Source organism: Vespula pensylvanica, chromosome 7 (genome assembly GCF_014466175.1).
Source record: "Vespula pensylvanica isolate Volc-1 chromosome 7, ASM1446617v1, whole genome shotgun sequence".
Taxonomy (NCBI): Eukaryota; Metazoa; Arthropoda; class Insecta; order Hymenoptera; family Vespidae; genus Vespula; species Vespula pensylvanica.
In genome coordinates this window covers 2,912,014-2,938,936 of record NC_057691.1, presented here as the reverse complement: position 1 = coordinate 2,938,936, position 26,923 = coordinate 2,912,014, and the positions used below count along the sequence as shown (strand labels likewise).

The 26,923-nt window shown below is 27.7% G+C and overlaps 4 protein-coding genes across 12 annotated transcripts; 3 read left to right on the top strand and 1 right to left on the bottom strand.

Annotated features, from left to right (window-relative positions):
* Nucleotides 1-108: 108 nt before the first annotated feature.
* LOC122630398 (1-phosphatidylinositol 4,5-bisphosphate phosphodiesterase gamma-1) lies at nt 109-6,909 on the bottom strand. Its single transcript, XM_043814861.1, has 17 exons — nt 6,624-6,909; nt 5,663-5,812; nt 5,430-5,568; nt 5,171-5,333; nt 4,766-5,079; nt 4,461-4,667; nt 3,902-4,322; nt 3,503-3,814; nt 3,236-3,417; nt 2,969-3,146; nt 2,736-2,801; nt 2,449-2,640; nt 2,174-2,395; nt 1,879-2,085; nt 1,416-1,797; nt 1,187-1,326; nt 109-1,085 (listed from the first exon to the last, which is right to left on the bottom strand). The coding sequence occupies exons 1-17, from the start codon at nt 6,796-6,798 to the stop codon at nt 933-935; spliced, it is 3,603 nt and encodes a 1,200-aa protein (XP_043670796.1). The 5' UTR covers nt 6,799-6,909; the 3' UTR covers nt 109-932.
* Nucleotides 6,910-8,846: 1,937 nt separating this feature from the next.
* On the top strand, nt 8,847-14,790 carry LOC122630314. 7 transcript variants are annotated; one of them, XR_006327459.1, is made up of 17 exons: nt 8,847-9,355; nt 9,444-9,571; nt 9,667-9,768; nt 9,875-9,999; nt 10,158-10,341; nt 10,464-10,567; nt 10,677-10,793; nt 10,916-11,031; nt 11,150-11,192; nt 11,294-11,446; nt 11,557-12,076; nt 12,151-12,310; nt 12,381-13,141; nt 13,479-13,636; nt 13,709-13,844; nt 14,026-14,156; nt 14,252-14,790. XR_006327459.1 is itself a non-coding variant. In XM_043814685.1 (17 exons), exons 2-17 carry the CDS (start codon nt 9,452-9,454, stop codon nt 14,295-14,297), a joined length of 3,066 nt encoding a protein of 1,021 aa, XP_043670620.1. In that variant the 5' UTR covers nt 8,847-9,355; nt 9,444-9,451; the 3' UTR covers nt 14,298-14,790. The 7 variants fall into 7 exon arrangements, 4 of the variants coding, with proteins under 4 accessions (XP_043670620.1, XP_043670621.1, XP_043670619.1 ...); XM_043814685.1 differs by having other exon boundaries at nt 12,381-12,857; nt 12,948-13,141; nt 13,941-14,790; XM_043814686.1 differs by having other exon boundaries at nt 13,941-14,156.
* A 730-nt stretch (nt 14,791-15,520) lies between these two features.
* On the top strand, nt 15,521-17,874 carry LOC122630315 (UPF0764 protein C16orf89). Of its 3 annotated transcripts, none has more exons than XM_043814688.1 (7): nt 15,521-15,772; nt 16,378-16,476; nt 16,597-16,746; nt 16,847-17,145; nt 17,234-17,369; nt 17,443-17,545; nt 17,646-17,874. In XM_043814688.1, exons 1-7 carry the CDS (start codon nt 15,670-15,672, stop codon nt 17,770-17,772), a joined length of 1,017 nt encoding a protein of 338 aa, XP_043670623.1. In that variant the 5' UTR covers nt 15,521-15,669; the 3' UTR covers nt 17,773-17,874. The 3 variants fall into 3 exon arrangements, with proteins under 3 accessions (XP_043670623.1, XP_043670625.1, XP_043670624.1); XM_043814690.1 differs by having other exon boundaries at nt 17,443-17,567; XM_043814689.1 differs by having other exon boundaries at nt 17,443-17,571.
* Nucleotides 17,875-18,049: 175 nt separating this feature from the next.
* On the top strand, nt 18,050-26,686 carry LOC122630313 (transmembrane protein 94). The gene is made up of 24 exons (XM_043814682.1): nt 18,050-18,466; nt 18,746-18,880; nt 18,963-19,099; nt 19,189-19,382; nt 19,459-19,929; nt 20,068-20,229; nt 20,472-20,575; nt 20,657-20,745; nt 20,811-21,048; nt 21,124-21,217; nt 21,306-21,523; nt 21,618-21,853; nt 21,928-22,052; nt 22,125-22,273; nt 22,814-22,948; nt 23,364-23,507; nt 23,829-23,973; nt 24,037-24,245; nt 24,335-24,509; nt 24,578-24,823; nt 24,896-25,136; nt 25,228-25,321; nt 25,400-25,561; nt 25,636-26,686. Exons 1-24 carry the CDS (start codon nt 18,300-18,302, stop codon nt 25,706-25,708), a joined length of 4,143 nt encoding a protein of 1,380 aa, XP_043670617.1. The 5' UTR covers nt 18,050-18,299; the 3' UTR covers nt 25,709-26,686.
* The last annotated feature ends 237 nt before the right edge of the window (nt 26,687-26,923 follow it).

The following is a 26,923-nucleotide window of genomic DNA, read 5'->3' as shown; positions in this document are numbered from 1 at the left end:
ATCACATACAAATATGTAACATATATATAATTTAAGCTTTGCTATCTTATTTTATACTCTTAAAATATTCAGTAGAATTGTTTCCTTATAAAAAATGAACAACCTATGTTTACTGGAAATTTTTTTTTTATTTCACAATTCAACATATATACTACACAAAAATACTTGTTACTATCCATCTTCTTTATATTGTATTTTTTTGTTGATATGTGCAAAAGTCATGTAGCTGTTTCTATTTGACCGCATTTAAACTTCTTTACTTCTTTATATAATATAATAGATTTGATACATAAATATAAGACAATGTAGATTATTAGTTATAAATAATGCACATTGGAAGTATTATAGAAATACTATTTGAATGTATATTTTTTTATAAAGCTATACATATGGGAACATATAATCAAAATAAATGCGATGATATATGAAATAAGAAAAAAATTAATAAAATTCATGATAGTAACAAGATACTAAAAATTATTGATTGTGTAAAGATATGTACCACTTCATCCATTGAAGTTAACTTTATAACTAGTAAATGCTACTTCAAAGAATTATATTTGTCCACTGATTATAAAATTAAGTAATCAATAACATAAAATATTATTTTTGATTAATCAATAGAAAACCAAGTTCACAATGATATTTTATAGTTATTAAAAAATAGATTTTACTTTGAATTTCATTCAAATTAAATCAATAGAAAATAACATTCATTTTTATCATTTTCATTTTTTTAAAAGATGTTATTATTCGTGGTTCTATTTCACCACAATGTACACACAGAACACTCATCAAATATATGTACATGTGAAACACTATACCAAACATTGTGGACAGTGTATCAGATCTACTCATTTAATAATTTTTTCCATTAGTTCACGATGTTGCCTAAAAAATAAATAATATAATTAAATTAAATATTCGTAAAATTATCTGAAAAAGAAACAAGAAAAGAGATCACTATTTACATTTACAGAAAAATTTATAATTCGAATGTGTACTAAAAGTGCAGCAAGTTCTAGATCTTCACTATAGTTGTTTTTTAAAGTAACACTTCTATATCCTGTTCTTAAACAACGGACCTAAAAATAATTAATAAAATAAATGAATTTTAAAAGGAATAAGGCTAAATACTGTTAATATAAAAAATTAAATATATATAATAACAAATATGAATACATACAGGATAAGTAGCTTGCCCTATAAAATTACTATCACCAAACATATCTTCATCTTGTACTACAAATCTTATGAGAGCAAAGTATGGATTGTATATTTCGAATTCACAAGACTCATTCCACATGGGATTAAAACCATTGTCATCTGAACAAATGAAATACTCAAATATAAAAAAAAAATATGTGAATATAATTAAAACATAACATATTTTTTTTTCCTAAAAAAATACATACGTATTGTTTTGGTTGTTATTTTTGTCCCATTATCAAAATCTGCACCAATTACTTCTATTTCAACAAATGGACTAGCTGTTCCTCTTCCAGATCTAATCAAATGTCTTGCACCAATAATTTTTAAGCTAATTTTAAGTGCATCTATTCCATACAAGCAATTTTTGTCATAAGGATTAAAATCATCTCTGAACATAAAATCTGGTTTCAGCACATAACCACAGCTACCATTTTCTTTAAATTTAGCTTGATTTAATTGCATAGATTTATCTCCAGTTTGATAATTTAAAGCTACCATTTGACAACCAGAATTCCACATTGGCACAGGATTATAATTAGATGAATCAATACGTTGACCTTTAGGATATACTCTACTAAATTGCATCTATAATTTAAATCAATAATATTTGTAAGCACAAGATTAATTTTGTAAAAAAAAGCCTATACTTTATTAAATAGTCCTTACCTGATGATATTTTAAGAAAAACTTGTTTTCTTGCTGGCACATGAGTTTTTCTGCTTTAGTTTCAGGGAAACTGCTCATTTCATGGAATATAAATCCCTTTGCTCTAATTCGTTCAACATTAAAAGCAACTGATCTACAATATACTATAAGATTAGACATTTCTTTTGCTATCCTCCATGCTCGCTCCATCTCTTTGTGTTGATTTTCCTATAAATGGAAATCAATATAAAAAAAGTTCCAAACTTGGAGAGATTAATCGTAATTAAATACGAATAAATATAAATGGGTTTATTACTCTAACACTGGCGTTCTGTGCCGTTTCTTTAATACTTGACATCCATTCTAATGCACTATCTTTTGATGGTGTTGCCACTTCAAATACAGAACACATACTAGGATTTTGTATTCGTAAAATCCATTCCAAACCAGGTCTTTCGCCTAATGTTAATTCGACAACTGCACCCATAATGTCTAACGAACCCTTTTGAAGACTACCAAGCATCATAGAATCTGTAGACTAAAATTGATATGATAAAATTGTATTGTACATCAAGTAATTATATTACTCACATCTCCTGGACTATCTTGATAATCTATTTCTTCAACATAATTTGCTGGAAACCAATGCTGCTTTTTACCACCATAATCTCCTCTCCACCAACCACCACTTTGTCGCGTCACGTTAGTAATTATAGCATGTTTTACCAATGTCAATTCATCTTCTCTTCTTGCTTTATAATCATAAAGAGCTTTCACTGTTACCTATTTATGAAATATATTATTTGTAGTATTATAATTATTACAGAAATATGTATAACATTTAGTAATAATTGAATTCATTCTGAAATATAACTTACTTTAGATCCAAAACTTGTTGGGTCCATGTATCCAGGTATACCATAAACAGATCCATCATCTGCATCCTTTAAAAAGATTGTAATTGTAATTTTTAATAACATTAATATAAACTTAATTTTTTTTTAATATCATGTTTAATAAAAAATGACCTCTTCCACATTTTTGTTTATACATAAACTTTTAATTTTTTGTAATTATACATACTAGCAAAAGCTTTTAGTCTGTCACATACCAAACCCACTCTTCTGATGACATCTTGATTGACAGGATGACTTAGCTTTATTCTCTTATAGAGTGGATTCCTTTCATAGTAATTTACTAATTCAACTAAACTTTCAAATTGCACTGTTCCTATGGTATACAAACGTCCTTCAAATTTTATTCTACAATGTTTAATTTTCTTTTCAGCCCTATTAAATAAAATGTAGTAAATTTTTAATTATTTCTCTGTTGTATAATATATATGTATATATAGAATTAAATTATTGTATTTACATACCTAAAAGATATAGCATAAGAGTTACTTTCTTTTTCACTAGGTCTCACTAAAAATGCACCATCAGTGGGAATGCATTTTAACATTTCTTCTGCTAAAGTACGAGTACATTCTGCATGCCACCATTCTTTTTCCTCATGTTTATTTGGTTGAGGTACAGGTTCTTGGAGTGTAATTAAGAACTCCTATATATTAAATAAATATATATTATTTCTTATTTCTTAAAGAAAATATAAATAATGTGCGATACTTCATTTTTAATGCAATTACCTGACTTCTAAGGGGATTATTGCGATAATATGTTATTAGACTGTATAAACTATCAAAGCAATTTGTATCAATTAGATAATATTGTGTTTGACCCATTTCTTGTTTTAATTTTATACGACAATGGTTTACTTTGCCCTTACGCCAAAAGGAAAGACTATAGTCACCAACAAATGTAACGCATTGTCGAACTAGGAAGGTACCATCGCCAAGATGAGAGTATCGTTGTAATAATTCTTCAGCTTCTTCCCTGCCTTTTGCTAACTTTCCATGAAACCACTTCTCACCAAAATGTAGTTCATCATTTGGTACTCCCTATAAAACAAATATACCATATAATTGATATTTGATATATGTGATAGATATTTTAAATAATATATTTATAAATGTATTACTACGTACATCTGTTGGTCTTCGAATACATCCTTCATCGTCATCATCATGCTCTGTCTCTTGAGCTCTTGAGAATGTATCTGTATAAAATAGCTTTTGCTGCGTTAATACGAAAAAATGTGGATTCCATTCTCTATCAACAGGATCCTCCAAGTATAATATTCCATTTTTTACAGTATTTCTAAGATCCATTTCTTGTCTACTTTCATCACTACGAATAAGAAATGATGTCTCATCAGCTCCATCAGGAAGTTTTTTATGTTTTAATAATATTTTCTTTCTTAATGCATATGGAGATGGTAAACAAGTTTCATTTTTATCTACTGATTGAACTAATAGCATATTTCCAAACAGTTCTTGCATTGTAATAGCCATTTTTCTTTGTTGTGGCAATGTACAATTATCTTCTATGGATAAAATAACAGGATATCTACAAAAATGTGTATATACATATATACATATATGATAAATAAATAAATAAGTAGATCAATTTATATACAAATGCATGTAAGCATGCAAACAGTACATGTATATCATAGTTCTATGATTTTTTTAAGATAATACATACTCAGATGTAGCAAAAGCATGTTCTTTGATAGTTTTAATAACATCTAGAAATTTTATTTTTGTTGTTAATGTATGTCCATGGAATATAAAAGGCATTCCATCAGGACCATCCCAACAATCTAGTTCTATACATCTGCAACCAGCTCTTAATGCACGTACATAAGCTTGGCAACTACTTTCACTGCTTATTTGATCACCCATCAAATATCTGAAAGTATTTATTTTATATATTTAATAATAAGATTCTTAAATATAATATTTGAAAGAATATCAAATATATTATTGCGATTATTTATAATTTTTTACGTGTTATGTGATGATGCAATCCAATAATGAGCTAAAGGCTTAGTCATATCTTGAGTCACTTGATTATATCGTTGATCCGAAATATCATTTTGTTTGGAAAAAAGGAAATCTATAAATTCAGAAAATGTGAAATATGGTTCTTGTATATCTCTTTGTGGATCTTGAAGATAGTCTCTAATAAAACGTGAAGCTTCTATATCATTGTTTCCTAAAGCATCTTGTTGCTCAGTGATTAAAAAGTTTTGAAATTCCTGAAGAGTAATAGTTTGTCCTGACTTAGAATAATTCAATAGTTTATTCCAATCTGCAAGATTCTATAAAAAGATATAATTATATACTAATAACTGTATTATGAAGTTAAGTGTTAATATTTACGACAAATATTTTTAAATTTAAATAACTTACATTCTGATCAAACATAAGTTTATGATACAAAATAACAAAATCATCAAACCCAAGTTCATTTCTGCTTCTTGTATCTACTTCTTGAAATAATTCTCTTAGACGGTTAGTTGCAATTTTGCAATTAACTCTAGGTAAAAATGCTTTAACATCCTTTAATGTAACTCTGTTAAATCAGTTTTACTATCAGTTTTTAAAGTCAAAATCAAACATTAATTTAAGTTATAGAAAAGAATGACAATGTAGATATTAAATTCCTTACGTTTCTCTTGAATTCTCCATTGCATAAAATTCTTTCCTAAGCCATCTTTCAACTTGTAAAGGATATGGAGCATTAATAGTATCTTGCACCAAATGACGTAAACCTTTAACCCATAACTCACATTCCTTTTCACTCAGAGCTAAAATACATATTAATCAAGAATGAATAAATTACAGAAAAATCAACAAAATTTATAACAACAAGATTTATAATTAGAAGTATTTTATATTCACCTGATATTGAAAGAGTTTTTAACCTGAATTCAGAACCATAGAATACAACAAAACATCTCAAGCTTTCTATCCTCTTTGCATCTTCTGGCCATTTCTCAAAATCTTTGGAATGCTTGCCTATCCTAACTTCTTTGACCTCTCTTATTTCAACTAAAAAAAATTGATATACATATATTTTTTTATTTTTTTACCTAGATATTACAACTTCAATAAAATATTGTTTGAATATATTATCTAAATATTTATGCAGTATCATGACATATAATACTGTAACTTTTATTGTACTATAATACCTCTAGTATTCAATATTCTATCCTATATATCAACAGTAGTAATGGGCACAATTGTTGATAGACCAAAACTGAAGGAGAAGTTGCAATAATGGAAAGATAAAATAAGAATGCATAACTATTTATTTTTAAATCATCTGAGATCAAAACATTGTAAACATTTTAATATTTCATACCTACCACCTATATGAATGAAATAAAAACTCTATTTTTGTATAATTAATTATACATCAATAAAAATTTTAAATAATTTCAAATAGAATAAACATTAATATAAATGACAAGTATAATATGTCTACAAATATCTATCAAGTTCATTGTATCTTTCTGGATGAGATCCAACAACTGATATGGATTTTATCTTTATCATAAACTCACCCATATACAAAATGGACACTGATTTTTCCTTCTGGTTTTTGGCCTATAACTAGTATCTTCAGATAATATTCTGCCCATTTTTGCTGTAGATATATAACTGCATAACCATGTATAAAGTGTGCCTAAAATATTAGGTGGAAAATTTATTTTTTGTGTGCTTGTGAATGTGAATCTATAAAGAACAGTTTAATGTAAAACAACCCTTTATAGAAAAGTATTTTATCTTTTCTATGATCAAATATAAACATGACAAATTAATTTTAAACGTTAACTAGAAACTTAAAACTTCTTACCAGAACCGTCAAAAGGTCTAAAGGTAGAACTCCTTGACCAAACAATTTGTCTAGTTTCTCTTCGTATCATTAAGGTTTTTTTTTCTGGTCGTTTCCTTGAGAAAAATTTTGTTACCACAGTTCCACGTTCAAGCTGACTAATTATTTGTTCCATTTCAGGAATGATCCCATTCATTTTTAATGTTATATACTGCTGCTGTAATTATTGTTTTATATCTTTGTATATTATTTGTATATGTTATAATTTAAAATTTTTTATTAGAATTCATTCAAGTATTAACTGGTAAAAAATTTTTTTACGATTCAATAAATATATTCTAGCTTGTAAATATATATAAACATACAATTAATAGTAATATTTTATATATAGCAAAGAAATAATTCTGTATTATATTTTAGACTATATAGAACAAAAACATATGTCATATTTATATTGAATTATTTTCAAACACTAGTGGGATCTCTATGCCAAAGTGTATTCCTTTATTAAAGACTATATAGTAATTAGATATTTATTCATAATAATATCTATGATATTTACAATCTACAAAAACCACCGTTTTTACGATCAAATATAGAACTAATTTAGAAAACGTGTACTCATTGCTTGTCTAAACTATTCCATTCATAAAATATATCCAGTGACGTATGTAAATATAATCGTGCCAGTGTGTTTTGAAATTTAGAGAAATAAACTGTTTTCTTTGCTAATTCATTTATTTTTTTGAAATTTATTTAAATTTTGCATAAATAAATTGTAATGTCCGTAAAAAAAAATTTGAAAAGTTTTTAAGAATTCCTTTGTCTATCATCGAAGAATGTATATATATTTAGCTTACGGCATTGGCATAATATTTTAATTTCTGATTTAATTTCTATATAAAAAATGATCATCCGACATATATTTCGTTTCGATATAAAAAATATTAAATCTAAATAAAATTTTTAAATATGAAGATATCGTGACTTTTTTATAGTTGTATTTTCACGGATTACGTTTACTTTACCAATAATAAAAGTATATGATGTAAACATAACCTAAATAAAAGACGAAAGCGTTTACGTTTATACGATAAAATATTCGACAAAAATTCATGATTGATTTTCTATTATGAAACTTACACAAAAAAGCAATAACTATGCGTTTATATTTTTATATATATGTGTATATATACATCTATATATATACGTATATATATATGTATATATAAAATACACCAAGTCCTTTGCGGTACATAATTTGCTATTGAAGTTTACATTATTTAAGTACGCTTTATTGTTTTTTTATTTTAATTTGTTTAGTATGATCCTGCATTGTATCGTATATATTTAAAATCAGTCATACCTGTTCTTAAAATGAAACGCCGCTGTTAATAAGTTAAGACGATTCCATTCGCATGTGTAATCATGGATCACTATATACATTTATATAAATTTGTAAACTTTCATTGCAATATACATTACTATATTAACATAAGAAATAAAGTAGAAACGCACGGAATTTATGTATTTTAATAATACAAAACAATACTTTTGAAAAAACAAATACTTCTTTCTTTATAATTTGATTTTATAAATTTACTTTTCCAATGGTGTTCAAAGTTTTCAGTCAACCTCCCTAGAATAAACCAATGTGCATTCTATATAATATCAAAGTGTAAAGCATTCTAGGAGTATTCACCATATTATTTTACGTTACAATTTTAATACGAGCATTACTATGTATTTTGATTTATAATATTTAAAAATTTAAACTATTGAATTCGTTTATCGATAATTAAACAAAGATATTGCTGGATCAACCATAAAATTGCAGTCACTGTTGCTGTGTATCATATTATAGGAATATTGAAAATATAAAATTATGATCACATATTGAATTATTCATAGTTATAAGTTTTAATGATTCGATAAATGATCAAAATTATTCTGATATCAATAATATTAATATTTCAGTTGAGTTACGTATAATTTGAGACACCAGATTAATAAATCACGTGATATAAATTGGCGGTTTGATATTCGATCTACCAATAGAATACGTAATGATCTCTAAGAATAAGAAAGAAAAATTAAAGAAAAAAATTAAAAATATATATTAATGATTTTTAAATATTTAGTTGATTGCACCTTAATGATTTTCAGAAATATCAGGGAAAAAATTTAAATAATTTTTAATTTTATAGTAGATTTAAAATTGCCGCTGTCCGCCATGTTTAAAATGTCGTTTACAGGCAAGTTGAGTACAGTTTGTTAATAGAAATAAAAAGTGTCTTGTCTTATTCCGGTCAATCACTGATCGTTTATATTTTTCATGTTGGTGTATTTAATGCTGTATTGGTTGTTGAAAATAAAATTGAATTTACTGAAGAATTAAAACACAAAAATGATGAATCTGTGGTATTATTGTTTGTATTTGAAGTTGGATCGGTATACGATGACATGAACGTACCTTGTTTTTACGAAAAAGAAATGTACTGGTCTTTTTTATGGCATATTGTCAATACGAGAATATAATTCTTTTCTTAAAGTTAATTTATCCGAAAGATTTACGATTTGAAGAAATTGCAATGTTAAATTTTTACTTACTGCTTGAATATTTTATGCAAGAATATATGATCCGTTTTATATAAAGGAAAATGAAATTTGTAGTTTTGTAGAAACATGGAATATAAATATACTTTGGAAGATATCTTTTATAATATATAAATATAATCGGAAAAACTTTCTAGGTAAATTATTATTCATATAATTATAATATCTTAATCTATTTAATATATACATGGTGAATATTCGTACATGGATAATTCATTTTTTCAGTAGAAATAATGTCTACAAAGAATCATAATTTAAAAGTTTGTTGTTTCTGTGGTCTTACAGAAGACAATGAATTAGAATTTGGTAAATTTCATGAATATCGTGGTATTGTTACACATTATTATTGTTTGGTAAGTACTTAAGTATAAATGAATTCTATTTTTAACTATACTTTATTTCTGTGTTAGCATTGATAGAAACTATATAAATATTCGTTATCTTTTAGTTATTATCTTCTAATATGGAACAGAAAGGTAACGATAATCAAGGTATTTTAGGATTTTTAGTAGAAGATATACGAAAAGAATTGCGTAGAGGAAAAAGATTGGTAAGATGATGATTAAGATAGGTTTATTTCATTGTAATCTATTTTATTTTACATTATTCTATTTTCCATAAAGATTTATATTTACATTTTGGATTTATATTTTAAGGTATGTTCTTACTGCAAAAAAAATGGTGCCACATTAGGATGTTGCAATACTAAGTGTAAACGGATATTTCATTATCCTTGTGGCTTAAGAGCTGGAACTCTTCATCAATTTTTTGGTGAATTTAGGTAATTGTCAATAGTTAAATGTGTTTAAAAAAGTCTCAGCCTTTTGGCTCATATAAATTCATATATTTTTAGATTAATAATCAAGATATTCATTGTATTTATTATTGATTATTTGATAATAATTATAGAATAGAAATAAAGTAATATAAAAATTTTAGGTCATATTGTATAAAACATAGGCCAAAACAAAAATTTGACGAACACAAAAGAAATGTAGTTAAGGAGAATACAGATACATTATGTTATATTTGTTATGATAATGTTAATCCTAAAAATTTTATCGGGACATTATGGGCACCTTGCTGTAAAAAGGATGCTTGGTTTCATAGAAAGTGTGTTCAGGTAAATTAATTATTTATTAACTTGTAATTATTTAATATATACAATAATAATTAATATTTAATAATTAAAAATATCAATAAACATAAATACGTTTTGTATTAATAACTTTTTCTTTCTTGTAGCAATTAGCTATGAATGCTGGTTATTTCTTTAAGTGTCCACTATGTAATAATAAAAAAGAATTCCAAAAAGCAATGTTACAACATGGTATTTTCATCCCAAGTCAGTAAGTAATATATCTACAAGCATATATAGGAAGATTAATACTGAAATGCAATATCTAATTTATAAAAAATATTTATTTATCCAATATTATATGTTTTTTTACTTCATAGGGATGCATCTTGGGAACTTGAACCAAATGCATTTCAAGAACTTTTATATAGACATGACCGCTGTGATGCTATGACATGTTTATGTCCAAAAGGCAGAAATTATACAAGCATGAATGCGTGAGTAGTAGATTTAATTTAGTAATAGAATTATATTTCTGTAAGGCAATAATATTATTACTTTTACTTAGAATTATGTTGCATAATATTGTATACTAGAATAATATATGTTATTTTACTAGAAAATGGGAATTAGCTTTATGTCGGACATGTGGTTCCCAAGGGATTCACATGGCATGTGGACAATTAAAATGGGCCAATCCTGTGTGGACCTGTGATGAGTGTATATCCATATTAGGTGGTATAATTATTGTTATTATTGATTTTATTTCTTTTAAATTCTTAGGAAAAATTCATTAGAATATATATTAATTAGAATAGAATGTATATTAATTTATTCTTATTTTACTTTACAGATAAAGTAAAGCAGTCTGCAAAGAATGTACCAGAAACAGTAAAGTATGTATGCTTCATCATTATCAAATTTAAAAGATTTATAATGATATTATTTGTTTTGTCTTTTAATGTAATCTGTAGTTCTTATAATCTGTTTTTTTCAGTATTACCTATCGTGACATAGATACAGATACCAGTGATTCAGAAATTTCTGTGGGTGGTACACAAGATAAAGATAATCTTTCTATATTGTCATATTCACATGCATGTCCTGCACCTAAATCTTTTAAGCTAACATCAAATGAAATTTCAACAAAGTATGTATATATATATGTATATATTTATACAAATTTACACACTCATGTTCTTACAGATTTTTAGTATTTGATTTTTAATGATGACACACTTTTTTTTTTATGTATTATAGTACTGCATGTGAAAATAACTGTAGCAGTTCTAGTCAAAACGTCTCTGCAACATCATCAGTAAATTTTCAAGGGAGAAGTACTAATGTTGTTGCTTTGTCATTATCTGAAGATAAAAATATATCACAAATAGATCAAGAAGAAAATCTATTACAAACAGATCAAGAAAAAAGTGTATTACAAAAAGATCAAAAAAGCGGTATATTGCAAACAGATCAGGAAAAAAATGTATTACAAAAAGATCAAAAAAACATTATATTGCAAACAGATCAAGAAAAAAGTGTGTTACAAACCGATGAAAAAAAAAATGTATTAAAAACAGATCAAGAAAAAAGTATATTAGAAATAGTTCGAGAAAAAAATGTGTTACAAAAAAATCAGGGGAAAAGTGCATTAGAATCAAGTCAAGAAAAAAATATATTACAAACAACTAAAGATAAAAACTTTCAAAGTATGCAAGTATCGATTTCAAGTAGCAAGATTGATTTGATCTTGATCGATAGTGATGAAGATGACATTGAAGTGAGTAATTCAACCAATTAATTTATTAGTATTATTAAATTATAGGAGACTAATCATGTATTCATATTGTATAGATCATTAGTACTTCAAAAAGATTAAACATTGAAAATCTTACTAGCTATGATTCAAAAACTAAAATAAATAATTTGGATCAATCCAAAAGTATTTCATTTATTCAATCAGAGATGGCTGGAAAGAGAAATAATGAAATTAAAGAGGAAAGAAAATTTTCAGGTAATTTAAAAGCGACAAAAAGAATATGAAACTGTAATTATAGATAATATAAAAAATAATATATTTCCAGGAAATGAAAACCATAGGAATTTTGATAATTCATCTGTTATGAATATCAAGATTACTAATGTAACATCTGTATCGCCTGAAGTTTTTGAAAATGTACCTGATCTGAAAAGTTCAGGTAATCGTAAATTAAATTCTAGTCCTTCAATGAACTTTAGTAATACCGAAGATTTTCAAACTAAAAATACAAGACTATCATCTTCGAAATGTCACTGTAATGAAGTTGGAATAAACTCAAAAAGAAAGCACGAAACAAATATATGTGTAATTGGAACTCATACGAATGGAATAAAGACTGTGGTGATAGATAAATCTAAAAAAGTGAAAGTAAATGATTTAGAAGAAAATATGAAAGCTTCATGTAGCGCTATTTCCTATAATGAAGCTAAACTGCAAAATAAAAATCCGATTAATGTAGAATTGTCGCAAAAAAGTATGGAAGATAGAAGTACCTACATGAATCAACAAATTTTTGAGTCAAGTAATTATAGAAAGAATAAAATTTCTCATAAAAGCAATACTACAAATATATTTCCTTCAAAGCTGCAATTAACAAATCATAACATAACAGAAAGCCAAATTAACAATACTTCATCATTGATTTCTGATCAATCTACTAGTGCAGATGTAATTGTTACTCATGTTCGGAATAGTAATACATACCAATCATTGAACACAGAACAAAATTTTACTAACAGAAAAATGTCATCTCAAAATTCTGATGGTTTGGGAATTAAAGATGAAATACGATCCATTTTGAGACAGGTGAGTATTTAATGTAGTATATTTTTATTATATCATTCTATAACAATCATATAATCATAGAAAGTTAAAAATAATAAATAAAGTTATAAATAATATTTATTCTATATTTGTTTGTTTACCCGCACTAAACAAATTATTGTTATCTTAGCTCCAACTTTGTGCTTTATGTAAATGTAAATATTATATTTCGTTTATGCAAATATTATATTTGATAAATGCTAACGATCGATTAACGTAATGGAAAATATGATGAGAAATATTATGGTGCGGGGAGTAAATTTTATCAAATTGATTTCCCCGTACCTCCTCTCCAGTGTATGTCTTGGGATTCTAACAGTGCGACGGGAATGCAGGCACCAGTTTTGCTAATGAATCAACAGACGACCATGCCAGAACAAAAGATGATCGGATTCATCCAAAAGGAGCATCAGTTAAAAGAAAATGGACAAAATTATTACAGCCTTCAGACTTCAGAGGAAATGGCTGTGATGAACAGTAAGTTATAAGATAACAAATGATTCATTAATACGGAATTTATTATTTAAGTGACAATTATTGTTTTTACAGTATCCCATCAAATGCGTGCAGTGTGTTCTCCGAAATTGCAAGTAACCCTAACGCCTGTGATAGACCTAGACTGATACCAGAATCAGTACAATTACAAGATCTTAAATTTAAAGTTCGTGATTCGAATAATGTACAGGTATATAATAATTTCTAAAATATAAAATTAACTAAAGTGTGAGACATATTTCTATAAAGATTTTTGCAGTAATTATTTATTTTTTATTTCTATTAGATGATCTTATATGACACGTTTTCTGTAAATATTAAAACGGATACTGCCACGAAGAATCATGTAAAAGATTCTTCGACGTCCATAGGAGTATCAAACATGAGAAATGCATTATTGGAAATGAACGACGAATCAACAGTTGCTACTTGCAGCCGCACTTCAAATCCGTATAATCCTCATTTAATTAGTGATAAAGATAAGCATACTTCCGATACAATTGTAAGTAAAAACGTTATTAACCAACGTGATAATGTAAAAGAAAATTTTAATCCAATTATGCAAACATTTTTTGCCAATATATCAAATAATTTCAGTATAGTAAACGCATTCGACGATAAATGTCAATCGATGACAAGATAAAATCGCATGGAAAATGATATTTTGGTATTTGAATTTTTCTCCACGCGAAATTGACATATACAGCGTATTTTGCGATATATAAAAAATGTGATGATAAAAACGAGATGATGACTCCAAAGGTGAAACTTCCTTCCCTTTGGAATGTTACTATCAATGATGATTTGGGATGATGTGTGTATAGCAAGTGGTATACTTAAAAAGGGAACTACTTAATTTCTGATATTGACTTCCAATTGAATATTATATGTGCGAATATTCATACATTAATACTTCTATACACAAAAATATTGATAGTAATTTAATTCTAATAACAATATACATCATGTACTCACGAAGTTCTTTAGTAGCGATCATATTGTTGGTTATTATGGACATTCCAATTATTACAATGTTATAAAACTGGGCGTTAGATCTGCCCAATATTAATGACTTATTCAGTATATTTAAGGAATATCCTAAAAGACGTATTGATAAAAATATATGCAATATGATAAATCTCGTGTTTGGTCTAGTATTCTTCTTATAAAGCTATAAGGATGATTATGAATAAAGGTATGTATCAAAATAAAGAAGAATGAATCTGAGTTAACATTAGATGTAATTGAAATGCAAAATCTTAAAAAAAAAATTAAAACCAACTTATTTTCCAAATATATGTTATAACAGCTTTTATCGTAGATATGAGTATATTTATCATTAAAAAATTAATATTATTAAAATTGCAAGATAAATTGAAATAAAATTGAGATAAGAACGTAATAATGTGAAAAAAAAAATTATATCATTATCGAACTTTAGATGCATTATAAAAGAATATAAAAAATGTATGGTATTTAAATAAAAAGTACAAATTTTTTAATAAGTCGATGTTACATCATTGTCAAAATATGTATGGAAACTCAGATATTGTGTCACGCATTTTCGAATATGCTAACCATCACGAGTTAAATGAAATTATATTTTATTTATCGATGTTTTATATATACATATATATATATATATATATATATATATATATATATAATGTCTGACTTGTTCTATTTTGTAATTCTACGAAATTTATCTTCTCTACGAATTCGTATTTGTTCTCAGACACAACGTTTGTTCTAAACTCGTAGGTGTTGATAAAATCGATGGTAATCCCTTGTGAGGAGTCTGGATTTAAAGTGAAAGATTTCTCGAATAAGATACGTCGAGTTCATGAAGAAAAAGCTGTAATCGTTAGTATTGCTGCGGCTGCGTCTCAAGGATAAACTTACTTGCGATAAATAACGTTAAGTTTAGGCTGTACGTACGTTGACGACAAACGGTGGGGAGACTCTATAAAGCCAGAATTGCGAATGATCCTCTTCTCAGTCGCGGATGTTCCCCGATGGAGTGGAGTGTTCAGAAAATTACGTGCTTTCTATTGATCTTTGCTATCCTGGGATGTTTCTTAGTTGGAGCTAAAAGAGACTTTGACTATACTGATTTTGGTATTGTTACAACTTAAATTAATTGATAGTAGACTTAAACAAAATTATACGTTATCGCAAACATAATAGTAAAAAAACATAATAGTAAAAAAAAAAAAAATAGTAAGAGAAATTGTTTCTTTCATTTTATGTAAAATTATATATTTAGTTTCATTGTATGGTAAGCCCACCCCGTTACGCATACATATACATATACATATACATATACATATACATATACATATACATATACATATACATATACATATACATATACATATACATATACATATACATATATATATATATATATATATATATATATATATATTTGATAAAATGATATAGTGACTAAATTATGAATTATAATTTACTACATTATGATATAGGAAAAAATCCTGTCTTCCTCTCCTTAAAATATTAATATGTTTATTGCAGTACTGGTATTTAGTTATTTACATAAAAATTAATAATCGGCAAATCATATTCCAAAAAATATAAAATTTTATAATATCTTATTTATGTATTTATAAAATACACGAATAAACTGTAGAATTATGGGCATTTATTAATGTTCTCATATTATTGATCTGTTATATTGCTTGTTAATGGATAATTTCTTTCAGATCTCAAATTGAATGCTCTTTTTAAAGTTATCAAATACATACATAAACGACCGCAACAGATGACGATTGGTACTATTTATGCGATTACTTTAACAGAAGGTGAGAGTATTTCTATATACATAAAAAGCAACTTATGTTAATTGTCAATAATATTTAACGTATATAAAGATATTCAATCTAAATATATATGTATATATATATGTATATTCTTGGGAACAGTCTTTTTAGTAAAAACATTATTGCACGAAAATACTTTTTATCTTGACAAAACGTATCTCCATGATTTGAGAAAATTATTGGAATTTTCTTACACAACGCGGAAAATTTTAACAAATGCAATTATTCCGATAAATGAAGAGATGAAAATGTGTAAGTATTCAATTACTTTATGTTCGTACATTATGTTTGTATTTATATATCAATATATCTTACACGCTGATCTATACTTGCTGAAAATATTGATTATTAGTAAAAAAAGTATTGAACGATCCAAAATTTTGGATGCGAGAAATATCTTGGAAAAATCAAACTTTGGGTGCGGCACTACCGCTTCCATCTCAAGGATTATCGTATGCGAATAGCGAAGATTTAATGATGAAAGGAAGACCGAAGGAGTACGAAAGTGATTATTGTCTTGTCGGAATTGTTAAACAAAAATTTAACGAATGTTCGATACCTTACAAATGCATACAAATGATAATGAATGAAGATAATCCAAAAGGATATCCTCTTACGCATAGATTACTTATTATACAAACATTAAGAGCAGTAAGTTTATAAGTAAACATAGTTGTTTAAATATTTCATTAAAGAAAAAGATACGATAACGTTATGTAAATATAAATGAATATTATAGATGGGATGTAAGGAAAATCGAATGATACCATTTTTGAAATTGTTACCTACTTATTGTTCTCGTATTCTTCAAGATATGATAGACATTGAAGCGATCGGATTTCCTTATAATGCACGAGATCTGTTAATGGAACAAGGTAAAGAATTATGACGTTTACTTATAATTATGATAATTTTAAAATTGATCCTTGTATGTCATTTGAATTATAGTTGTTTTATGTGGGTCAGAAGGATATTTGGAATTCATGGATAAACATTATGAGGATTTAATTTTAAGCTGGTCTCATCCTAGTGGTTGTTACAGCGCATTTGGGTATGCGAGTATATATACATGTGTTTGTATATATATCCCTTTATATTACAATTTCTTAATATATAATAAATATTTTTGAATTTTTTAAATTCTTTAACAGTTATGGAGAGTTTATACCGAAAAGTAATATGAATACCGATTTTGGATGTGATAGCCACGCCACAGGTCTTGGAGCTGCAAGTTTAGCATTATTTATTCGCAAAGATATAGAAACTGCATTCCAATAAATATAGATTAAATTTTTATTTTTACGTACGTATATACATAAATACAAACATATATAGTAAATGAGAAACAACGAATGATTCAATAAAAATATCATGGAAATACGTTATTATTTTTATGTGACCATTGTACTGATTTATTTGTTTTATTATAAGATAATTCGAAATATTTCCTTCTGTATGTTTTAAAAAATTTAAATTATTCGCGATTATTTTTAACTCGCGGGTAAGATACGTCAACCAATCACGTTATTCGTGCTAATAATCGATTCATCGATTGGTTAGTTATTGGCTATAAATCGATATATTCAAGTCACATGACTTCCAACCAATAAGCATAATCGAATATCCAGCTTCTCTTTTGCCGCTACTACCTTTGGAGAAGGTTATTGTTTTTACAGTACTCCCACGCTTTTTTATCCCTACCATGAACTAAACGCGGTAGTTGTCGATCGTTGCCCATTGTTGCTCATTGCGATTGCGGTGAAAAAATGTCTTATGTATACTTATTTCATTTTATAATTTAAAATATGGACAGTGAACGAATAAGGAACGACTCGCAAAAAACAAATGAAAATGTTGAAGATCGAAAATATAAGACAGATCTTGGATTGTCTACAACTGCGGCTTTGAGTATTTTACAGAGTGATATTAAATGCGTTTTACAAGATTACGAAGACGAATGCAGAAGAAACAAGTAATCGAATATTAAACGTTCCTCTTAACTGATTAATAATGTTCGATTGCATGTTATTTATTTAGGGTTAACTACAATCCAGTTTGGTTAAGTGTCACTATTAAAACCTCAAATTAATCAAACATAGAAAAGGCTGACACAGCGCTGATCCAAAGGATTTGTTAAGATTTTTAAATGTCGACAATTTGTGCAATTTTTCTTTGAAAGTTCTATTTTGACTGCTTGTTTATGTTATGATTATATGTTATATAATTTGACATATAACATATGTATGTTTAGAAGATACAAAGCTTGGCTGAAGGATGCATTACATCATCGTAGTCAATATACAACTCTTTGTTGGACATCAGCAATTGCATTGTTAATCAATGGGCTCACACTTATTATTATATATTTGTCTATAGGTGAAACATGGTACGAAATATAAAATATAGAATATCTTCATTTTATAGGCTATGTATTATGAATGTTGAAATATATAAATGTTCTATTATAGGTATTCAACACTGCCATATGAAGGATTAATCATTTGCTGCTTAACAATCTTAAATTTTATTCTAGTTGTGTCAGATAACAAACTACGTCATAATGAGATTCCTAGTAGAATTTATGTTCTTTTAAAACAACTTGAGAGTATGTTAATTTGTAGAACAATTATTATATACTTTATATACAATAGTAAAATTTCTTTAAAGGATTAATTTTGTATTATTATATTTTAGATGCACAAGCTAGATGTAAATGGAATGTTGAAAATTATCCACATTTATGTACACCTCTATCACCATGTTTAACCTTACAATGGACATATCGGGATGGCCAAATAGTTAATTTACCTTGGGCATTATTAGTTGTTGGAGATATAATTGTGATGAAACCTGGTCAACAGTCTCCTGGTTATTGTGTTCCATATGATGTGAGTTTTCCATGACTTAACCTTTTTTCGTAAAGTAATAGCTTAATGATTTATGTACAATACTCTTTATTTCTAGGATCCTGATGCATCAGCTTTGCATACACGAGAAGTTTATAGCCCACCAGTTCATAGTGTAAATGAAATATTTTCCACACCACAATCAAGGCTACCATTGAAAAATAAGTTATACAAATTACAAGAAACTCCATATTTGACAAATCTTAGAATGGCTTTAGATCAGGCTCTTGACAGGCCTGTTACTTATCATAATCGCAAACGTTTTCTTGTGATGGTCTGTTATATAGAACAATTGGCCTATCCACTTATTTTAAGTATCATCGTGGCCATTAATTTGTTTCGTTACTTATATCTGTCAGAACTCTTTGGTATAGGAAGCTGGGTTGAAATGTTTCTATTACAACCAGTAGCAGTGACTCTTCCATTATTACCAGTAATTTTTCCTACTTGCTGGATTTTTTTAAACTGTATGGGAATGGCACGTTTTAAAGCTCTGTGCAAGCTTTATCAGTCTTCAAAGAAACTTCAGGTTAGAATTTTGTTTTTATAATGTACAACTATATAAAGTATCTTTTATAATATATACTATAATCATAAGCGTATAACGATTGCACGATTTATTGATATTATTAAGAGATAATTATAATCATGCAGATAATACATGTAGTTTGTAGATCCTTTCGAAGATGCAGATATTTCAACTCCAAGTCATCCTGAAATAATTTATAATTGGTTTGAATTGAAGGAACACTTTTTAAATATTCTTTGTGGAAAAGAGCATATGATGTCAAGATCTGCAAATATTCTTCATGTTTTGGGTTCTGTCACAGTATGTGGAATTATATATGTTAGATGTTAACACATCCATGGACACAACGTGAATAGATAATTTATGCACAGAAAAAGTCATGATATTTTGTAAAGTATGAAACATACAGGTCAGTTGTATAATCACAGTATATTTATATAATATATTATTCAATAAGCACAAGTACTTTGAATATCCACGAATGTGTTAACATCATAATATATGAAGGTATCAAAAAGTCTTATAAAATATATGTATTTTAGGCATTATGTTGTGTAGATAAGAAAGGCATTCTTTCTTGGCCTAATCCAACTGCAGAAAAGGTTTTCTTCCTACATAATTCCAATACTTTATCAGCAGCTTCAAGGTGAATAATAAATATATTTGAATAATATGTAAAAATAACATAAGAAAACATGGGATTTACTATATAATTATTTTCCATTAGCACTGGCAGTTTAGCAAAAACAACAGAGCCTATGCCCAATGAGGAGAATACAAAAGAAATTTCCAATAGGGCATGTTACGTGCAACATGGTAATATTTTTTAATAATACAAAAGTAAGAATCTTCATTATGATAATTTTTTTTTTTTTTTACAGAGATATCTCATTCTACAGCAGAAGTATTGGATCTTACACATGACCATGCTTTACCATTTCGTTTGCAATTTGACGATCATTCTTGGAGACAACATTTAAATTCATTGAAACCTTTGGGCTTAGCAATTCTTTTGAACACATGTAACATGGAAACTCAAGAACATTATACTCAATTTTGTTGTCATGTTACTTGTGAAGCTGTCTATAACGAAAATCTTGTGCCGGTCACAAACAGACGGTATATTTTATAATTATATTATAATTTGCTGAGTCATGAAGAATTGCATTAGAATCTTTTTTCTTGTATTGTTAGATGCCTATGCGAATTGGCGAAGCAAATTGGATTTCGAGATCAAGCACAAAAAATATTTCAATTAGAAAGGCAATTATCTACATTCAGACATGTGGTATGTTATAAACAGTTATAAAACAGCTCGTTATATATATTGATTCTTGAACTTTTAATAAATATAATTGATTGATTTCAATTTATAGCAAGCAGACAAAGTTAAAAGAGATATTAAATTTGCACGATCTCTGAGTATTGCAACAAAGTTGAAATTTCCATTCCCGCATATGGTTGCTGTGGTGGTAAAAGAACGTAGCGGTGGTAGTCTACAATTGTTAACACAAGGTACTGCAGATATAATTCTTGATTCGTGCATTGAATTTTGGGACGGCCATGATCTTTGTCCCCTTTCTGCGTCCGATAGGTATATTTTTCACGATTCATTTTAACACAATAAGATTACAAAACAGTTTCAATCATGTTTTCTATATAAATACGTTAATTGTGTATTTTTTTAGGAAAAAAGTACAAGATTTTTATCAAAGAACAAGTTTAACATCATACTGTACTGCATTTGCTTATAGACCATTAACTAAAGGTGTTAATAAGAGAATGTCAGAAATATATATAGAACTTCCTGCAGACAGTAAACATTTATATACTCCGCACAGAAGTCCAACTCCCCTACCATGGGATTTTAGAAATGTTCTTGACCCTAAAATAAAAGGAATGCTTGGACAATTTCATTCTACAGGTAAAATTAGTATTTGATATATTTAGTATAAGTTATTATGTTCAAATGTATATTTATATATATTTTTATTACAGATTCCTTATTGTGTAATGAAAATAATGATGACGATGTAAATGATGTTGAAAGTTGTTTCGAACTTCAATGTAATCAAGTATTTATAGGAATGGTAACTATGCAGTATCAAGCTCAGACTGACATGGTAAAATATTGTGTTTGTTAATGAAATTATATCCATAAATTTATTTGTGTTTATCTATTATGTACTTACCAGGTCCAGTTGATTGAACAGTTAGAAAGGGCCTGCATAAGATTCGTTCATTTCAGTAAAGAGAATGAATTACGTTCTCGTGTATTCTCGGAAAAAATGGGACTTGAGAGTGGATGGAATTGTCACATATCATTGCTCACAGAAAGGACTAGGTAAATAATCGTAATCTTATATATTTATTATTTGCAAATTTCTGGCTTTTTTTTTTTGTAATGGGAAAAAGATTTAGTAAATAATTTATAAAAGAAGTTTGAGGCATGTTCTTGTTTTGTGTATCTTATAAATGCACACGTATATATACATATAAACACTTATTTTTTTTATATGTTTTTATTATTAACATTATTTGTTATATATTTTTCTTTTTGTGAAATTTAACAATGATTGGTTCAATGCCATTAACAATTCATTAACTGGTTACAGTTGAATGTCACCTCTCTCAAGTGGTTTTATTAAAACAGAATTATTTAATTTATAAATTATGGACTTTTTTCATATAAGCAAAGTGCAATAGTATTCAGGTATTTTCATAAAATTGACAGTTCTGCATTTCAAAGTATATTTAATAAATAAATTCATAGTAATCATGCACATATCCCATATTAGCAATAGCTACATGTTTTCTGTTATTTTATCAATTGACATTTATTAAATGCATAACTAAGCAAACGTAACTAACACGTCGATACCAGGTCAGAGAGTCCAGTGGGTTGTTGGGTGAGCCAGGCAGCAGCCATGTCCTCACCCACTCCCTCAACGCAATCCCATCAGCATAAATACTCTTGCATGGATGAGGCCAGCCACTTGCTTAATCGTATATCTCCTCGGTATGTTACACGTTATTTTTTATCATAAATACACTATCAATCATAAAGACTTTTTAAGATTTTATCTTATCATTTTTTCTGACTCATGGTAAGCTTAGAAAATGTCATTTCAGTATTTCAATAATATTAGCATATTTAATAAATAATATTAGAATAAAAAAAATGTTTATTATATTAATATAGTATTTTGTTCTTATTCAGTTTAGAATTAAATTTTAAACTTTATTTCTTTTTTTTTATTTTAAACACAAACAAATAAAACTATTATGATATATATTGTATGAAATAGAGTATGTTCTATAATTCTGCAATGTAGTTGCTTTAATGTGCTTGCAATATGAAACTATTTATCCGCATAAAAAATATAAAAAATGTAATTGAATATTGCCTAATCGAATCTAATATTTTGTTATAGTAGTAACTTGGACAGCAGTCGAGCGATGAGTATGTCTGCACCAAGTGCTATAAATACCGATATGTCTACCGTGAGATTTGAAGACGAACCCGCTGAATGGAACTATACCGGGCCAATTCAAGCCAAAAGCACCATGAGCCATAGGTTTACATTAATTTATTTAAAATTCGCCATTCTTTTTTTTTATGAATTATTGTAATTCGAATATCGTAATCTTTATGATTTATTTTGGTTTAAGATTTTAATTAACACTTGATTGAAAAAAGAACATTTTTTTTTCCCCCCATTTTTTTTTCGTCCTTATAAAACAGTTTTACTTAGGTTCATTCACAACTCTTGCACTTATAACAAGTTATGTGCATGATTTATGAGTATGTTCTTTATTGCCATTTATAAATATTTTGCAGATTAATTATCAAGTTCATTTCTAAATGACGAAGTAATTTTTCAATAATCATGATACAGGGAACATGACACTGTTAGAAGCGAAAACAGTGTGCTCATGCACAGTGTTGATTTAGGATCTGGTCAGGAGGCTTGGCGATCTTTAAGTTGCCTTACTGATAGCACCGAGCAAAGTGCGCCCGTTCATTTTGATTTATCTAATCGAGTAAGTAAAATTTATAATTAAGATGTAAATTTTATCAATGATGAATCATATATTTTTCTGCAGGCTAAATTACCGCGAGGTATTGATAAAATACGACCTCATATAGAGTTAATAGATAATGTACCTTTGTTGGTATCTTTATTCACCGATTGCACTACTGCTGTAACGCGAGAAATGTTGCACATTATGCAAGATTATGGCGAAGTTGTATGCGTTCTTGGATCATCCGCTAATGCTGAAAATATGTCCATTTTTATGCAAGCCGATGCTGCGTAAGTCATGTTTTCAAGGGACGATGCGTTTGAAATTTTAATTTACGTATTTTAATCATACATTAAAAATTTTATTTTTATTTTTTTAGGGTTGCAGTAGAACCATTGTATCCACAAGTATGTCAAAAAATACCAGTATTGGCACAAACTAGGCCTGATCAAGGGCCATCTCCAGTTGACTTAAGTAGAGCTTTAAATTCTATCGCTTGTTCATTGAGCGTAAAACGCGAAGATCCAATTACTATTTTTCATCTTATCATGGAGGTGATTAGAACCTTTTTATTGTATTTCTAATAATGATAATAATTAACAATCGCATTTTCTCTCCTCAGGCACGTCATTATATGAAATGTTTATGGAATTGTGTACAATTTTGGTTGTGCTGTACAGTTACTCTTTCATTTGCACAAGCAATATCTGCTATTTTATTATTACCGCCTTTATTGTCTGTAAATCAAATTGTATGGTTAAGCTGTTTAATTATACCAGTTTTATCGATATCTATGATAGCTACTCCTATGGATTCTACTATAATGCAAAGAGCAACAGGAAAGAATCAATGCATAATAAACGGACAGGTAATAATACGTTCGTATTTTAATTTCATTCCATTTCAGGTTCTTAACAAATTAATTTTCTTTTATTTACAGGTTGCAATTTTTGTATTGTGGTGTTATGGTAGTAAATTCTTGCCTACTATTGTAACGGTAGTTTTATCACAATATATTTCCTTTTTGGTTTTATGTCCGATGTATGTTACAACCGACTCTAAGTGTGTTTATATATATCCTGATTTACACGGGAAAGATATTTGGGGTGGTTGGGGTTCTAAGCCAAATGTTATGTTGGCAATACAGCATTTTGCTTTAGCAATATTAGTTTTACATTATGGTATATATCACGATATATACATTTTTATATATTCAATGTGATGGTAGTATTTTGGATTATATTTTAATTATTTCTCTTTTTTTTTTTTTAGTAACGATATCAATAGGATTTGTACATAGAGAATATTCCATTTGGAAAAAAAGATCTACGAACAATTATTTGTGGTTTTTTAGCGCATTTATAATGTAAGTATCGCTGTAATATTCTTTTTTGCGAATCTTTGTGAAGAATTATGATTATGATAAGATTTGTAATATATTTAGAATCTGTGCACAAGCAGCATTCTCAGGGCATGTGTTCTGCCAATTTTTAAGAGAGGAGGGACCACAAATAGAAAATTTTTCACTACATCTACCATTATCGTACTTAATTTCTTTACCACTGGTTTTTGCAATTAATGAACTTGTTAAATGGCAAGAGATAAAGTAAGTAATTCATTCATTTATTTATTTCGAAAACATTACTGTATTTACAATTATATCTGATATTGTGTCCTCAGACTAAACGTTAGATATCAAAAAAGGGCCCGTTTGGAATTTGGTACAAAACTTGGGATGAATTCACCATTTTAAAGACTAATATTTTTCTAGATAGCAATGTGGGTACAAACATATAGTTTAATATAAAATAATTGCGTGCGATAGAATTCGATTGTACATACGTATAATCTTGAAAGCTATAAATTACGCATCCGTCATGGATAGATAATTTGTTTTCTGTAAACGCGAAAAGATCAGTTGTTTACTTAGAATAACAAATTTGTCTACGCGTAGTTAAATCGAAAAAACTAACAATGTTATATGTTTATGTGGGTGCTTAATTAGTTATAAGACACATCGTTTCATAAAGTATAAATGCAACTTACTTGCTTTCTTCAGTATTGCGACTATTTTGCACAAAGATGCTGAGATTACACAAAAAGTAAAGTCCATATATTTAGAAGTACTATTCATAATGCATAGTATTTTTATTGTATCTTGAAAAAACCATTTCAGCTGTAGAGATGTGAAAAATATTGGACAGTATGCATCTCCCATCGTGATTTTTCGTTCTCCGATCTCGTATTTTTTCTTTATCTCTCTCTTTTTTTTTTTTTTTTTTTTTTTTAATTCATATGTTACGACTTTTTTTTGAATATATTTATAAAAGTCCTTTCAGAAAATTTTGCTTAATTCGATATGATTTACCAGTATATCTCATGGGAGACGAAATCTGGACCAATCATTTAAATATCCTCATGATAATGCCATTACGAGTTTTCTATATTAATGTACGTGCTGTTATGATAAAAATTGTTTCGAAATAAAACGTGTGATAAGAGTGAAGCAAATGAAGAAAATATTACTACGTTTTGAGAAGCAATAGTGCAAATCATGCCCAGGAGAAATTATTATATTGCGATCTCACGTTTTTGCCAACTATCAGATATTTACGATGATGTTTAACGCGTTAACGAGCAATCTTATTTAAAATCTATGAATATGACTGACTGTAAGTTATCTTCAAATTGAATACAGATTTTTTGTAAATAAATATTCATTTTTCGAAAAGACGATTGTCGCTCTCGTTGAAAAGAGGACGGTAATTGTTGACAAATCCATTTTTCTAATCAGTTTCCTCCTTTTCTATATCTCCAATTTTTATTTCTATTTCTATTAAATCTATCTCTTTTTCTTCCTTTCTTTTTTTTCCGGTGATCTCAACGAATAATTTCACTTTCTCTTATAAACTATTATCCCATATTGTTATCGATTTAAACGTATATACGTAAAGAGTCACGCGAGAAC

Excerpts from the sequence above, each read along its gene's own strand:
- LOC122630314 (XM_043814684.1), top strand. The coding sequence starts at position 9,452 with ATGTCTACAAAGAATCATAATTTAAAAGTTTGTTGTTTCTGTGGTCTT. Across the intron at positions 10,794-10,915 it reads AATTATACAAGCATGAATGC|AAAATGGGAATTAGCTTTAT; the intron begins GTGAGTAGTAGA and ends TTATTTTACTAG. Across the intron at positions 12,077-12,150 it reads GTGATGAAGATGACATTGAA|ATCATTAGTACTTCAAAAAG; the intron begins GTGAGTAATTCA and ends CATATTGTATAG.
- LOC122630313 (XM_043814682.1), top strand. The coding sequence starts at position 18,300 with ATGGACAGTGAACGAATAAGGAACGACTCGCAAAAAACAAATGAAAAT. Across the intron at positions 20,576-20,656 it reads ACTTTATCAGCAGCTTCAAG|CACTGGCAGTTTAGCAAAAA; the intron begins GTGAATAATAAA and ends ATTTTCCATTAG. Across the intron at positions 21,524-21,617 it reads CCCCTTTCTGCGTCCGATAG|GAAAAAAGTACAAGATTTTT; the intron begins GTATATTTTTCA and ends GTATTTTTTTAG.
- LOC122630398 (XM_043814861.1), bottom strand. The coding sequence starts at position 6,798 with ATGAATGGGATCATTCCTGAAATGGAACAAATAATTAGTCAGCTTGAA. Across the intron at positions 3,815-3,901 it reads GTATTCGAAGACCAACAGAT|GGAGTACCAAATGATGAACT; the intron begins GTACGTAGTAAT and ends TTTGTTTTATAG. Across the intron at positions 1,798-1,878 it reads TTTTCTTAAAATATCATCAG|ATGCAATTTAGTAGAGTATA; the intron begins GTAAGGACTATT and ends TTTAAATTATAG.
- LOC122630315 (XM_043814688.1), top strand. The coding sequence starts at position 15,670 with ATGGAGTGGAGTGTTCAGAAAATTACGTGCTTTCTATTGATCTTTGCT. Across the intron at positions 15,773-16,377 it reads CTTTGACTATACTGATTTTG|ATCTCAAATTGAATGCTCTT; the intron begins GTATTGTTACAA and ends AATTTCTTTCAG. Across the intron at positions 17,370-17,442 it reads AGATCTGTTAATGGAACAAG|TTGTTTTATGTGGGTCAGAA; the intron begins GTAAAGAATTAT and ends TTTGAATTATAG.